The following is a 15,118-nucleotide window of genomic DNA, read 5'->3' on the forward strand; positions in this document are numbered from 1 at the left end:
TATCAAAATACCTTTTTATTTGAAACCTGAACTGTCCCATCACAGGCCACCTCCTTGGCTCTTTCTCCACATAACCGCTACAAGCATCCTGGTTGCTCCAGAACTGCTTGAGGGCTGTCCCCGATCTAGGCTCCAGACAGACCTTAGGGCTTTAGGCCCATAAAACAAGCCACACAAAGATGACCACCAAAAAGACTGGGCCTTGGGATATGATGGATTTTCAGTTCGGAGACAAAAGGCAGCCAGCATCTCCCCCTTCCTATCACAGGTCTGTGAGTGTGGTGGTACCCACCGGAGTCTCATCAATTCTTGAGGCCAGTGTCTTGGTCTCCTGGAAGAAAGGAACAGAGTGAAGCTTGTGCCCACATCCCTAGGCTTCTCAGTCTCCGCTTCACTCTGCCCTCCTTTCGCCTCCCCACCTGTGTCCTGTTATTTTTAGACTCAGATTTTTAGTGCAGGATCTTTTCCCTGGCCCAGCCGCATCTCCTTCCCTCATGAGCTCCTCCATGCCCCTTAGTAACCGTCTCTGCCGGGTATGGCTGCACATCAGCTCCTCTGCCTGCCATTCCAATTCTCACTTTTCTGGTCTCCTATATCTTTTATCGGCTCTTCCTGGGCCTCTCATCTTTTCTTCATACCTAAGATACCTCCAACCCCTAACTCTGGTCTCTGCTAAGGGTTCTCCTGGCCTCTTCTGTGTGGCCAGCCTTTAACCTTCCACCGCCATCTCCCTGGCATTTCCCTTACCATCTGTGTAGGCTGGGAGGGCAGCTAAGCTGGTGGCTGGTATGGTTCCATGTCATGATCTACATCCTGTTCTTGTTCCTGTTCCTCCTTCATCCTCTGACGGATCTCCTCTGCCTCAGCGCGGTCCTCATCCTCAAAGAACTCTTTGTCTAGGCGCTCTAGGTGCGCCATCTGCACCAGGGCCTCCTGGCGGTAGTCGGTCTCATCTGCACACGGGTTGTCCAACATCACCAAGGCTCGAAGCTTTGGCAGGTCCCGCAGCTTGGCCATCTCCCCTACGTCAGCAATCATATTGCTCCTGTGGATGAGGTCATGAGGACTCAACTCAGAAAATGGACTTTGAGTGGTAGCTAGGAACTGGGCTTCCTCTGTAAGAACACCTCCGGCCAGGCCCTAAAAGCAATGACTGTTGAGGACTGGTCGGCCAGGTGTGGCCAGATTTTGCCTGATACAATTCCCCAATCCCACCTCTACTCTTCAAGGAATCCCTAAATGCCAACATCTACTCTGTGATGTGTCATCTTAAAACTGTGGAGCGGCAGAGTTAGGCCTCAGCCTGTCTTGTATTTGGAGAGGAAGGACAAATGTCCCTTATAGAAGCAGACATTTTCTATCAGCCACACCACAACAGAAGTTAGAAGATTCAGGTCAGTAGGGAAGGAGCTCATGCCTAAGTGTGGGGTGCTGTGGAGTTGGGGTGTTGTGTGGGTGCTTCCTTCAGTAAGGACCCCAGAGCCAAGGATGGATTGGGTCTCTCAGCTTGAATAAAAAGGTCAATCCTCTAACGTACTTCTTTCTGAGACTCTGTATGGAATGGCATGTTCCTGGCTTTCAAACAATAATGAAATCATTTTTAAGTGTTCCAGACTAATCTCAATAGAATGTTGCGGGCCTTGAGAAGCATTGCTTACTTTGAGCTCTCGGCATTTTATTAGGCTCCATACATATTTTATATGCACGAGGCCCTGGGTTTGATTGATAGAACCACAAAAAAAAAAAAATCAAATAATTGTCTATCAGAAAAGAGATGCTGAGAGAAAAATCCCTCTGACCATTCATCTCCTTCTTCCTCTTCCTCCCTTCCTTATGTGTGTGTGTGTGTGTGGGGGTGACACAGAGCCTGGCTGTGCAGCCCAGGCTGTCCTCGAACTCACAGACATCCTCTTGCCTGAGCCTCCTAGGTGCTGGAACTAGAGGCATGAGCCACCACATCCCATTCTTTCTGTTGCTGTTACTGGTTTGGTTTCGCTGTTGTTTACTTTTTGGTTTTGTTGTTGGTTTTGGCAGAGTCTCACTATGAACCCTAGCTCGCACAGAACTACTCACTATTTAGACCTGGCTACCACCTCAAATTGTAGCAATCCTCCTGCTTTTGATCTCCAAGTGCTAAGATTATGGGCATGTGCTACCACATCTGGCCTTGTATTTTTCTTTTCTTTTTCCTTTTTTGGTTTTTCAAGACAGACTTTTGCTATGTAACCCTGGCTGTCCTGAAACTCACTTTGTAGACCAGGCTGGCTGGCCTCGAACTCACAGAGTTCCACCTGCCTCTGCCTCCCGAGTGCTGGGATTAAAGGCGTGAGCCACCACCGCCAGCTACATTTTATGTTTAATATCAGTTAAGAGCTGTCCTCTACAGGTAATGTTCAGTTCAAGAAGAAAGAGACAAGAAATGGAAAGAATAATTGGGGCCTAGGAGAGTGAGAAGGGCATTTATATAGGTTACAGACAGGAAAATGGCATTGGAGTCAGACTATAAATTGCTTCAAAACAGGAGTTAGCAACCTAGTGATGAATGCCTATAACCTCAGCCACCCAGGACATTGAGTTCAAGAGACGGGGCCAGCCTGGGTAATGTAGCAAGACCCCCAAGTTTAAAAATAAATAAGAAGCTAAGCACAGTGGTGAACACTTTTAATCCCAGCCCTCGGGAGGTGGCGGAGGAAGATCTCTGAGTTCAAGGCCAGAGAAACCCTGTCTGGAAAAACAAAAATCAAAACAAAAAGAAAAGAAAAGAAAGAAAAAGAAGAAAAAACAGGGAAAAACTTCTGATTCTTTTAGCTGTTCCTGAAACATAGCATAGGACCAACTAAACATAGTATATTCTTTTTCATTATGGATTAAATTAACATAAGGGTTCAGGGCTCCCAAGAAGATCTTTGTGTTGCTCTTTGAACCAGCTACAGAAGAAAGAAAAGGAAAGCAGAAGACCAGACCCAGAAGGAGAACAAGGTACGGACCCAGCTGTGGGTTACTGGGAGAGGGCCACTGGCTCAGAAGTTGCTCTTGGTGATGGATGGATGGGTACAACGTGGGTCTTAGAGAGGATGCACACCCATACCTCAAGTTCAGGTACTGCAGTGATTTCATTTCCTTGGAGAAGCCATCCAAAGTTTCAATCTGGTTGTCTCGAAGATGCAAGGTGGTCAGATTGCTGAGGTTCTCCAGGCCTTCCACCTTCTTCAGCATGTTTTGCGCCTACACCCAGCACCCAACACATTGACTCAGAGAGGGGAGCCGAGAGTGGGAGCTGGGAAAGGGTGACGAAGCAAAGAAGAAAGCCAAGGAGAGAGGGAGGAGTGGAGGAGAGTAGGGACAGATAAGGGAGTGTGGTATAGAGAATAAAGAAGTCCAAATCTAGGATTCAGGAGGCAGAGGCAGGAAGATTGAGAAGCCAGCCTGGGCTACCTAGTGACTCTCCAGGCATGCCTGGACTATAGCGTGAGACCCTGTTTCAAATACCGCCCCTTAAAAAAGACAAAGAAGGGCCAGCAGGCCTGCTCCATGAGCCAAGCCTGGCCACCCCGGTCATTCCCCAGTACCCACGGTGGAAAGAGAACTCCTGCAAGTTGTCTTTGACTCCATCTGCATGCTGTGCTGTGCGTGCATCCCCAAATAAAGAAGTAATTGTAAAGTCACTTTGATTTGAAAAGGGAAAGAAGTCTAAAGACTAGATTTCCCAGAACTACAAAAAAAAAATGATGATGATAAAATAATAATAAAAATGTTACTGGAAACTAGAAACACACACTAGTTTCTGGGCTAGGGAGGGAGTTTGGTGGCCGAGCATTCCTATAGTGTATACAAGGAACTAGTTTCAATCCTCATTACAAAAAAAAAAAAAAGAAAGAAAGAAAGAAAGAAAGAAAGAAAAGAAAAGAAAGAGAGGAAGAAAAGATAGACCAAAGGAAAAGAAAAAAGAAGCTTCCACTAACAAAAACTCAGCTGTATCCCTCCTGCTATGCATCCCATCAAGAGCTGCTTGAACCACTGAGGCGTTGCTGTAGTACCATTCCAGAAAGCAGCACGTCCAGCCTAAACGGACAGACACTTAGAGCCTGGTATGGTGGTGCACAGCTGTGACCCCAGCACTCACGTAGGGGACAGACAAGAGGACAAGTCTAAGCTGCATAAGGAGTTCAGACCAGTGTAGACTATACAGGGAGATCCTGTCTCAAAAATAAGGTAAACTTGGGGCCAGAGCAATGGCTCAGCAGTTAAGAGCACTGGCTGCAGTTTCAGAAGACCCAGGTTCAGTTCCTAGCACCCGCACGGCAGCTCATAACCATCTGTAACTCCAGTTTCAAGGGATTTGACCTCCTTCCTGATCTCCAGGGGCACCAGACACACACATGGCACTACCCATACATACATACATACATACATACATACATACATACATACATACATACATGTAGACGAAACACTCATAGACATAAAAATAAATACCCTTTAAAAGTAATAAAAACAAGCCGGGCGGTGGTGACGCACGCCTTTAATCCCAGCACTCGGGAGGCAGAGCCAGGCGGATCTCTGTGAGTTCGAGGCCAGCCAGGGCTACCAAGTGAGTTCCAGGAAAGGCGCAAAGCTACACAGAGAAACCCTGTCTCGAAAAACCAAAAAAAAAAAAAAAAAAGTAATAAAAACAAAACAAGATATTGTGGCATACATCTGCAAATCCCAGCACTTGGGAGACTGAGGCAGGAGGATTACTGTGAATTCTAGGCCTGCCTGGATTACATAGGCCAGCCAGGACTACATGGTATGGCCTTTAAAAGCCAAGTAAAAAACAAACAAACAGACAAAACACAGGCCATGGAGATGGCCCAGTCAGTAAAATTCTTGTCATGCAAGCATGAGGACCAGTGTTCGTGTCCCCAACACTCATGTAAAAAGCCAAGCTTGGGGATATACAGTCTGTAATGCCTGCTGTTGGGGTAGAGACAGGCAGATGATCCCTGGAGCCTACGGGCCAGGCAGACTGATTAATAAGGAGCTTCAGGTTCTATGAGAGATCCTGTCTCAAAACACAAGGTAGAAATCCACTGAGGAAAATGCTCGAAGTCCACCTCAGGCTTCCACACACAGCACAGCTGCACACTTGCACGCTCATGTGTGCACACGCAGTGGTGGCCCACGCCTTGAATCCAAGCATTTGAGAGGCAGAGGCAGTCAGATTTCTAAGTTCGAGGCCAGCCTGGTCTACAAAGAGAGTTCCAGGACAGGCAGAGCTGTTACACAGAGAAACCCTGTCTCAAAAAACCAAAACCAAAAATATAGTTGATTATAATGGTCCATACTAGAATCCTGGCACTTGGGACTTGGGGGCAGGAAGATCAGGAGGAATTCAAGGTCATCCTCGACTATGTAGTGATTTCAGGTCAACCTGGGCTACGTAAGACCCTGTCTCAGGCTGGGCGGTGGTGGTGAATGTCCTCCAGCACTTGAGAGGCAGGGGCAGGTGGACCTCTGAGTTCAAGGCCAGCCTGGTCTATAGATCGAGTTCCAGGACAGCCAAGACCACAGTTTAAACCCTGTCTTAGCCCCTCCCCCAAGAGACTCTGTCTCAGTAAATAATAAATGGCCTCCTTAGCCTGCTTTCTTTACCTGAATAGCATGTTTTGCAGCAACCTGTATTAAGGCATTCTCTCTGCATTTTCCACACATCATGCCCTGCTAGGTTGGATGCCTACCTTTCTCACTCCTCTCCCTTTTCCTCTAAGAGACAATCTTATTAGCCTAGGCTGGCCTCTCACTCTCAGCTGTCCTCCTTACTTGGCCTCCCAAATGCTAGGACAATAAGCGTAAGCCCGTATGTATTGTCTTGACTTTACATTTCCACAGCGTCAGACACCATGCAAGGGCTGGTCATCCTCGTGGTGACGAAGCTAACAGCCGAGGCTGTTGGAAGCCAAGGCTGTGCTCCCTTCCCTGCACCACCCTAGGGCCCAGGGAGCTACCAGGAAGAGATTCTTCAGCTTAGGAAGGCCGATTCCCAATGTGCTTTCTATCTGGTTCCCTCGAAGCTCCAGGGTATGCAGGCTAGTCAGTTTTTCAGGGTCCAGACCCGTCACATGGTGGATGCGGTTCCCTGCAGAAAAGGGAATTAAGAGCTCGAAGGTCCGTTCTGAGTGTTCAGCACTGGAAATCTTGGCCCTCTGTATCCTCTCTCCCTCTAATGCAGGGTAGAAGGGAGGAGGAATAACCCCAGATTAACATCTTTGGGGCCCCGTAGCAAGTGGGCCTGAAGGGTTCATCTGTCTGTACTTGGGGAATGAATTAGTGATACCTAAGCCACGCACGCAGCTGACTTCCTTCCCTCCTGCACATTTTTGGTCAAATGATGTTTTCCCTAAACAAACAGTTTGAAATTGTCATCTGTGCTGGGCCTAGTGGTTCAGACTTATAGTAGTATAGTAGAGTAAGTCAGAGCTGGAGAGATGGCTTAGTGGCTCAGAACACTGCCTGCTCTTCCAGAGGTTCTGAGTTCAATTCCCAGCAACTGAATGGTGGCTCACAGCCATCTGTAATGGGATCCAATTCCGTCTTCTAGTGTGCAGGCATACATGCAGACAAAGCACTCGTACATAAAATGCATGAATAAACCTTAAACAATCATATAGAAGATTTTTTTTAAAAGTTATAATAGAACTGGGGATATGGCTCAGTGGAAGAATAAGAGGTTATCACCTGTGCCTTTCACAGTGATATTTCCCCAGTCTATTCTTCTGTAGAATTTATTTCCTTTGTGAGTTATGTTTTCTGTTTTATTTTTTAGACAGGGTCTCACTCTGTAGGCCAAGCTGACCTCTAACTACCTGTGAAGCCCAGACTGGCCTTGAACTCCAGCTCTCCTGCTTTCACCTCCAGCACAGAGGGACTGGAGTTGCAAGCCAACAGATCCGGCTTATACTTACTTATTACGTTGTTGCTAACTGGCCGTCACCCTAAACTAGAGCGGGCTCTACATAAGAATAGAGATTTTTGGTTTTGCTCATTGCTGTATCTCCTGCATGAAGAACTATCATAAAGAATATTATAAGGAGGGGCTGGAGAGATGGCTCAGTGGTTAAGAAGCATCGGCTGCTCTTCCAGAGGACCTGAGTTCAGTTCCCAGCACCCACATCAGGCAGATCACAGGAGTTCTGGCACTTTCTTCTGGTTCCCACAGACACCTGCACATATTCACACACATGTAATTAAAAATAAAATTTAAAAAGAATATTATAATGAACTATAATAAGTGTCTTTTTTTTGGGGGGGAGGCCTCATCTAAGTATAGGCAAGGCTTTAATACTGAACTATAACCCCAGCCCTGTAGGTGTCCTAACAAATAAATGACTGAATCCATACAAACAGTTGTGTGGCTAAGCCAAGAGTCATATACTGCCTACTCCTGTCGGCTCCCCGCTAGGAAGGGAAGTCCTGTGTATCTCTTCCTAAGGACCCACCTTTGAGATCCAGGCTTCCTAGACGGGGATGAGAGATGCCTTCAGTGTCCATGATCTGGTTGTAGGAAAAACTGGCGATCTGCAGGTAGGGCAGCTCATTCAGCCGGGCACTCCGAAGCTGATTGCCATCAGCCTTGAGCCACAGTAGGTGGGTGAGAGAGTTGAGTGGTGACAGGTCTGTGAGGTGGTTCTCAGAAATATCCACATAACGAAGATGGATGTAGGAGCGCAGAAGGTTGATGTCTGTGAGGTCCCTAGGAGATGGCAGCGGGGGAGATCCACCATCAGGGATCAGAACCCAGCGAGAACTGGAAGAGGGCGCTAGACAGAGGGCAGCATGGACGGCTCACAATGGGCGACAGAGTGGGAAGGGGAAGAGGAGGGAGGTGGAGCTTTGTTCTTGTTTTTCAGTGCGGAGATCAAAACCAGTGCCTTGTACATGCTCGACAGGCCTTCACTGTGGAGTCTCTGCCTGGGCTTGGAGATGTAGCTCAGTGGTGAGAAGGCTTGTCTAGCATGTACAAGGCACATCCAGACCACGGACACTGAAGGCATCTTTCATCCTTCCCTTCCCGTTAGATCAGATGAGAGAGACAGAGCTCTGGCCAAAACCCCCAGGAATGAGAGAGGGGAGGCTTCTGGTGCTCCAGTTTCTCAGGTCTCACCTGTCTTTAGCCTCCAGCTTAATATAAGCGTGAGCCAGCCCACTGCCAGTCTTGCAGAGTAAAGAAAGTCCTTCCTTCATCATGGCCTCCGTGAGCGGGGTAGGCATCCACTGCAAGAGAAGGGCAGTAAGGGCATCATCCCTTTGCAGCTCCCCTCTGGCGCCGAGCCCCAGGACCCCTCCTCCAGGCTCTCACTTCCTCAGAGACTTCTTCTCCCTCCTTCCTGTAGTCATCCCACTCGTCCATCTCCTTCTCATCTTCTTCTTTTTCCAGATCATCCTGGTCTGGTTCAATGTCGTCCAGATCATCTTCATCCGACATCTTTCTCCCCTCTGCCCTCTGGAGTCAGGTGAAACTCAGTTCTGCTGCTGAGAAAGGAGGTCTTAGCTCCCACTCCAGCAAACCCTCCCGTCCCTCACCTCCATTTACAGGTTCCCTGTACAGCGGACCTCCCACCCACATATGCGTCCTTCCTCATCCTGGAGAACATCTTTGGACTCCCAACCCGTGCTTGGAGGTTCCAGCTCCCTTCAGGACACTTTCCCATACTCCTGGACCTTTCCTGCCTTCACAGTGGCTCCAGGTCTGCCCCAGCAACCCAGTGTCCCTGCTTCCTGAATTCCCTTTGACAGAGTTCTTCGCGTCCTCCTAAAATCTCCCCCCACCAACCCCTCCTCCTCTCTCTTACCTACACCCCACCTCCGGGTTCCCTTCCACCCCCAATCCCTGCTCCGTTCATTTCTTCTAATGCGATCTCTCTGCTTAACGCCATTGCCCTGACGCACAGTCTCCAACCCTCTAACCCAATTTGTCTTTGGAGCGGGGCGCAGACCCTGGTTCTCTTGCTCTAGAAGTAGTTATGGAGAGGATCTTGGTGCTGAGAGGCCAGGACTGTTTTTTGGAAGACGCAACTGGGGTGGGGGGCGAGCGGGTAGTTAGGGTTGTATGTCGTTGTTATGGCAACAGAGGCGGGGACGCTTGGCTTTGCACCTAGCTTCCGTTAAGAAACCAGAGTAACCCAACCGTAAAGCACAAACCCAGACGCCCCTACAGCCACCTTCAGCGGGTGGTTAGTTCAGTGGTTGCCAAGTTACCAGGCCAAATTCCCAATCCCACGTACCTGGAGGAGGCAAGAAGGGTGTCACGCGGGTAATTGTCGGAGGACATAAAACAATGGTCCACTTCTAACAGTCTTGCAGAGAGGTGGGCGGGAGGCCGGGCTGGCCATTATGTCCTTAAAGGGACCAGATGTCAGGTGTGGAGGTATTGTGCTTTAAGACTCTCCCTAAGAAGCAAAGCGGGTTGGATGAGTGGTTAAACTAGGAGAAGCACGAAATGCTAACGTGTGGGATCTGTGGCTGCTCGGGTTCGGCTCACTCGTTATTTTCTTAGGCGGCCTTGGAAGGTGGCCTGACGGAGCAGAAGCCCAGGCCAAGCCACCTTAAAACTGGCTAGCAAGAGAGCTCAGTGATTAAGGGCGGTGGCCCACGGTGGCTGTTCCCTCAGGATTCCAACAATCACCCGCCATCTGCAACTCCAGCTCCGGGGAGATCTGATGCCCGCTCTGATCTCCAAGTGCACCAGGCATGCACGTGGTACACGTACATATATGCAGGCAAACGCTCATACACATAAAATAATAAAATTAATAAACCTTAAAAAAATAAAATTAAAGGCCCAGCTGAGTCTGGACAGATCTGCAGTTTACTAGCATTTATTTGAGATTCTGTAGAATAAACTTGGCCTTGACAATTGGCGGGAGTCTGCTGAGTTACTCTGGGTTTTTGCTGTTGCTGTGTTTTGTTTTGTTTTGAGAGAGCCTTTCTGAGCAGGCCAGGCTGTTTTGAAGCAACACTCCTCTTTTCTCGGCCTCCCAAGGGCTGGGATGACAGGTGTGTGCTACCATGCCCAGCTAATGCTATCTTGCGGAATCTAAGGAAAACAGAACAATTAGGTAGTACAGGAAGATATGGGACTTATCTTGTTACACACTTTAGATAAAGTGCAAATTGGAGGCTAGAGGGACGGCTCAGTGGTTAAGAGCGCTCCTGAGCTTGCGGGGGACTCAGGTGTAATTTTCAGCACCCACAAACGGGTGGCTCCTTATCCTCTATCACGCCATCTCCAGGGGATCCAATGTCTCAGGCCTCCATGTACATACCCCCCCACACACACATAGTTAAATCTTTTTAAAGGTTGCAAAGTGGTCTGATGCTGTATGGGCTGAAAGTCAGGAAGTGTTCCTTTGGATCGGTCTAGACCGAGGAACAAAATAGACAAATCTGTCCATTTGGTGTCAATGAACTAACCCAGGCTTTAGCGACAGCAGGAACTTAAAAGTATAAATACTAGGTTCCAAACAGCTCTGTCACTCAATAGCTGTGTGTTCTTTAGGTTATGTCACACAAGCCTGTATTATCTAAAACTATACTGCTGAATTATGCATGGTGACACACAGCTGTAAACAGGAGCTCTCGGGAAGCTGAAGCAGGAGGTTGTTACAGGCTAGCTTGGACTACCTCAAAATGAAGCAGCATACACCTCAGGATTAGAGAATTTTCAAAAGACAAAATAAATGTTTTTTCTTTAAGAAAGCATTTTTTAATTAATTAACTTTTTTAGTGTGCATTGGTGTTTTGCCTGTGTAAGGGTGTCGGTTCCCTGGAACTGGAGTTACAGACAGTTGTGAGCTGCCATGAGGGTGCTGGGAATTGAACCCAGGTCCTCTGGAAGAGCAGTCAGTGCTCTTAACCACTAGGCCATCTCTCCAGCCCATGACTGTTTTTTTTTTTTTTTTTTTTTTTTTGGTTTTTCGAGACAGGGTTTCTCTGTGTAGCTTTGCGCCTTTCCTGGGACTCACTTAGTAGCCCAGGCTGGCCTCGAACTCACAGAGATCTGCCTGGCTCTGCCTCCCGAGTGCTGGGATTAAAGGCGTGCGCCACCACCGCCCAGCTCATAACTGGTTTTTCATCTGTTTGACCCTTAGTAAAGAAACTCCTGGCCCTGACTTTCTCTTCAGTATTCTCAGTACTGAGGTTGTTGTGAAGAAAAGAATGAAAAATGATATTTTGAGATAGGATGTCACTCTGTAGCCCAGGATGGCCTGGAATTCACTGTGTAGCCCAGGCTGGCCTCAAACTCACAGTAACCCTGCCTCAGCCTCCAAAGTGCTGGGTGTAGGGGTAAAAGAGTAACTGTTAAAGTACTCTGAAAGCTGGAAGAACTTTGCAAATGTAAGTGATTGTATTTAGCCCGTCATGGTGACACAGTCATGTAATTTCAGGCATTCGTTGCTGAGATGCAACAGGTTTTTTCTTTTGGACCACCACCAACCAGCTCCCAAATCATGACATGGAGACTTCTTATTAGTTATGAATGCTTGGCTTAGTTAGGCTCCTTTCTGACTAGCTCTTTTAACTTAAATTAACCTGTTTCTCTTTATCTACCTTTTACCTCGGGGCTTTTTACCTTTCTTTCCTTCTGTGTATCTGACTTTCACTGCTTCTCTATGTCTGTCTGTCTGTCTGTCAGCTACCTGGCTTCTTACCCCAGGCATGTCCATCATTCTCTCCTCCTTCTTCTGTTCTTCTCATTCCTTCCCCCGAGCCTAGATTCCTCCTCCTCCTCCTCCCCCCCTCCTCCTATTTATCCTCTCTGCCTGCTAGACCTGCCTATCCTTTCCCTGTTTAGCTATTGGCCATTTAGCATTTTATTAGACCTATCAGGTGCCTTAGGCAGGCAAGGTGAAACAGATGCAACATGTCTTTACATCATTAAATAAATGCAGCATAAACAAAAGTAACACGTCTTTACATCATTAAATAAATGCAGCATAAACAAAAGTAACACATCTTTACATCATTAAATAAATGCAGCATAAACAAAGGTAACATGTCTTTACATCATTAACAAAGGCAACAGAAACAAGTGTTAACAACCTTCACATAGTTAAAGTAATATTCTGCAGCATAAACAAATGTAACACATCTTTGCCTAGTTAAAATAATATTCCACAACACTGAGGCTATAAATTCAAAGCCAGCCTAGACTACACAGTAAAGTCAAGGTTAACTTTGTCAAGGGAACAAGAAAGGAGGCACAGCTCCACTCTGCCACCCTCGGCAGTCTGAGGAATTCCCTTAATCCCTTAGGGACTCAGGGACCGCAGGTCAACCCTGGATTCATGGCTTCAATAGGGAAAGTAACCCCAGGCTAGCCCATAAAATCTCAATAGTATGGATGGTTAAATTAAACAAGAATCAAACAATGACAACACCAGTGGATGTGCCGAGGTGGATGAGGAGCATCTCACACAGCCCCACCCCTAGATGAAGAACTGAAAGAATTGATCTTCCCCAGGGATGAGGCTCCTAAAAGTCACCAAGTGGTCAGCCCCAGAAACATACAAGCACCAGGAACATTAAACAGACCCGTCAGGTTGCATTTATATACTTAGTTACATATATATGTATATATAACAGTAATAATTAGAAAGAGGCCATAGGAGAGATGAAAGAAGGGGAAGGAGGTATAAATTGTATAATTATGTTTTATTTCATTTTTTTACATTTTACATAAAATCTTTATTGACAAATAATTCACATAGTACACAATTTGCCTGTTTACACAATTTGATAGACTTTAGTCCAGCATCCTCATAGGCCCATGACACCATCACCACTTTCTATTTTAGAACATCGCTGTCTTCAATTTCATACACACATATAATGTATGGTGATTACATTCCACCTTAGTTTTTTAAATGAACATAATATTTACAATTGTAACCATTTTTAAGTTCACAATTCAGTGGCATGAATTACATTTTTTTTTTTTTTTTTGGTTTTTTTGAGACAGGGTTTCTCTCTGTAGCTTTGCGCCTTTCCTGGAACTCACTCTGTAGCCCAGGCTGGCCTCGAACTCACAGAGATCTACCTGGCTCTGCCTCCCGAGTGCTGAGATTAAAGGCATGTGCCACCACCGCCCGGCTACATTCAAGACATTAATTACACTCATTATATTCATTAATTACACTCATGATATTAATTACATTTGTGGTATTCATGGAGGAGATGTGTCACGGTGGAGGTGGGCTTTGAGGTCTCATATATGCTCAAGCCATGCCCAGTGTCTCAGTTCACTTCCTTTTGCCTGTGGATCAAAGATGTAGAATTCTCAGCTCCTCCAGCACCATGTCTGCCTGCCTGCCGCCATGTCCCACCATGATAATGGACTGGACCTCTGAACTGTACGCCATCTGATTGAATGTTTTACTTTATAAGAGTTGCTCTGGCCATGGTGTCTCTTCACTGTAACAGAAACCCTAATTAAGGCATCATGTCTCCATAATTTCCCCATCTCTCTACCCTGCTCAGACTGGGCTGCATAGCAAGACCCTGTCTCAGAACAATAACAAAGAGATTAATTCACTGGAGAAGGGAAAGACCCAAGTGTTAGGATACAATTAATGGGGAAAAGTATGGGTTTTATTTGAGAAGAAATAGGTAGACATATTAGATGTATCTTTCAGTGCATTTTTGTTAGACTCTTACTCTGGGGCAGGTTTCGAGAGCTAAGTCCCCAGGGACAAGCCTGGTACAGTCTCTGGCTTTTCAAGGGGTTTACAGTGTTTTGATTAAATACACACATAATCCAGTACAGTGAAACAGGTGCTGCCATAACACTGGCCAGCAGAATGGGGCTCTTTCTGGGTGGCAGGAGAGTTTTGCTATTGTTGTTGTTGTTTCTGTTTTCCAGGCTGGAGATGGAACCCAGGGCCCTTAGCACGCGCTAAACACTCTACCACTGAGCCACACCTTAAGCCCAAGGAGATAATTTTACAGTATTCGTGTATATACAATAGCATATATTTGGGGCAGATTCCAGACTGGGGAGGAACCTGTTTCACAGGCCTGAAGAAAGAGCTCAGTGTCTGCTGGAGGAAACCAGGTGGTCCTCCTGGCTGGAACAGGTGCCGCCGTGCGGGGGTGTGTACGACGGGAGGGAAACAGAGCTAGATCCCTGTGAGCAGCTTGGACTGCATCCTGGAAGCTGCGGGGAGCCACTGAAGGTTTTGTTTTGTGTTTAGTTGGCAAGGGCTACCTCTACACTACACAGTCAGAGTTAGATTCTCCAGCATGATGGATAGCCTTCCCCCAGTGGCTGGCCAAGTCAGAATATACTTCGATTACAATGGCTCTCATTTATAATCCTAGCACTTGGAAGACTGAGGCAGGAGGATTGCTTCAAGTTCCAGGTCATTTGGTTTGGGCTATATATTGAGATTACGTCTCAAAAACCAGACCAGCCAGGTGGTGGTGGCACCCAGCACTCGGGAGGCAGAGGCAGGAGGATCTCCGTGAGTTCGAGGCCAGCCTGGTCTACAGAGCGAGATCCAGGACAGGCACCAAAACAACACAGAGAAACCCTGTCTCAAAAACAAAACAAAAAAAAAAAAAAAAAGAAAAGAAAAAAGAAAAAAGAAACAAAAAACCAAACAGACCAAATGGCTTAGTGGTTAAGAGCACTAGCTGCTCTTCCAGATGATCCGGGTTCATATCCTAGCACCCATATGGCAGCTCACAACTGTCTGTAACTCCAAGATCTGACACCCTTACACAGACATTACATGTAGGCAAAATATCAATGTACATAAAATAAAAGAAAATGAAAATTGATTAAAAAAACAAAACAAAAAAACCCAAGACCAAACACCAATAAGTAGTATATTTTATTTTTCAACCACATTTACTAGCTCATACATTTTGAGAATGAATACATCTATCTTGCTTTTCTGTGTCCTTAGTAGAATGTGTCATAGGTATTAATAAGCAAACTGCTGTAAATATCTAAAAGAGGAAAACAAAATGTAAAATATGAAAAAGGTGGGGACTGGAGCAATGGTTCAGCACTTAAAAGCACTTGTTGCTCTTGCAGAGGACCCAGGTTCGATTCCCAGCACCCACATGGTGGCTC

General features: G+C 46.6%; 1 protein-coding gene across 8 annotated transcripts in view; it reads right to left on the bottom strand.

The window, feature by feature from the left end:
• Nucleotides 1–15,118, bottom strand: part of Lrrc23 (leucine rich repeat containing 23) — a 26,382-nt gene continuing 11,264 nt past the window's right edge. The window contains exons 2-9 of one of the 8 annotated variants that reach the window (XM_059258564.1): nt 9,264–9,428; nt 8,339–8,508; nt 8,144–8,253; nt 7,479–7,732; nt 5,988–6,118; nt 3,089–3,225; nt 748–1,045; nt 1–331 (exon numbers count right to left, since the gene is read on the bottom strand). In XM_059258564.1, coding sequence (XP_059114547.1) covers nt 772–1,045; nt 3,089–3,225; nt 5,988–6,118; nt 7,479–7,732; nt 8,144–8,253; nt 8,339–8,464 — 1,032 coding nt within the window. In that variant the 5' untranslated portion in view covers nt 8,465–8,508; nt 9,264–9,428 and the 3' untranslated portion in view covers nt 1–331; nt 748–771. Of the gene's footprint in view, nt 332–747; nt 1,046–3,088; nt 3,226–5,987; nt 6,119–7,478; nt 7,733–8,143; nt 8,254–8,338; nt 8,512–8,928; nt 9,109–9,200; nt 9,224–9,263; nt 9,429–15,118 lie in introns of those variants that run through there. The other 7 variants (XM_059258565.1, XM_059258567.1, XM_059258561.1 and 4 more) reach the window with 7 other exon arrangements.

The sequence above is a fragment of the Peromyscus eremicus genome, chromosome 3 (genome assembly GCF_949786415.1).
Source record: "Peromyscus eremicus chromosome 3, PerEre_H2_v1, whole genome shotgun sequence".
In the NCBI taxonomy this organism is placed as follows: domain Eukaryota; kingdom Metazoa; phylum Chordata; class Mammalia; order Rodentia; family Cricetidae; genus Peromyscus; species Peromyscus eremicus.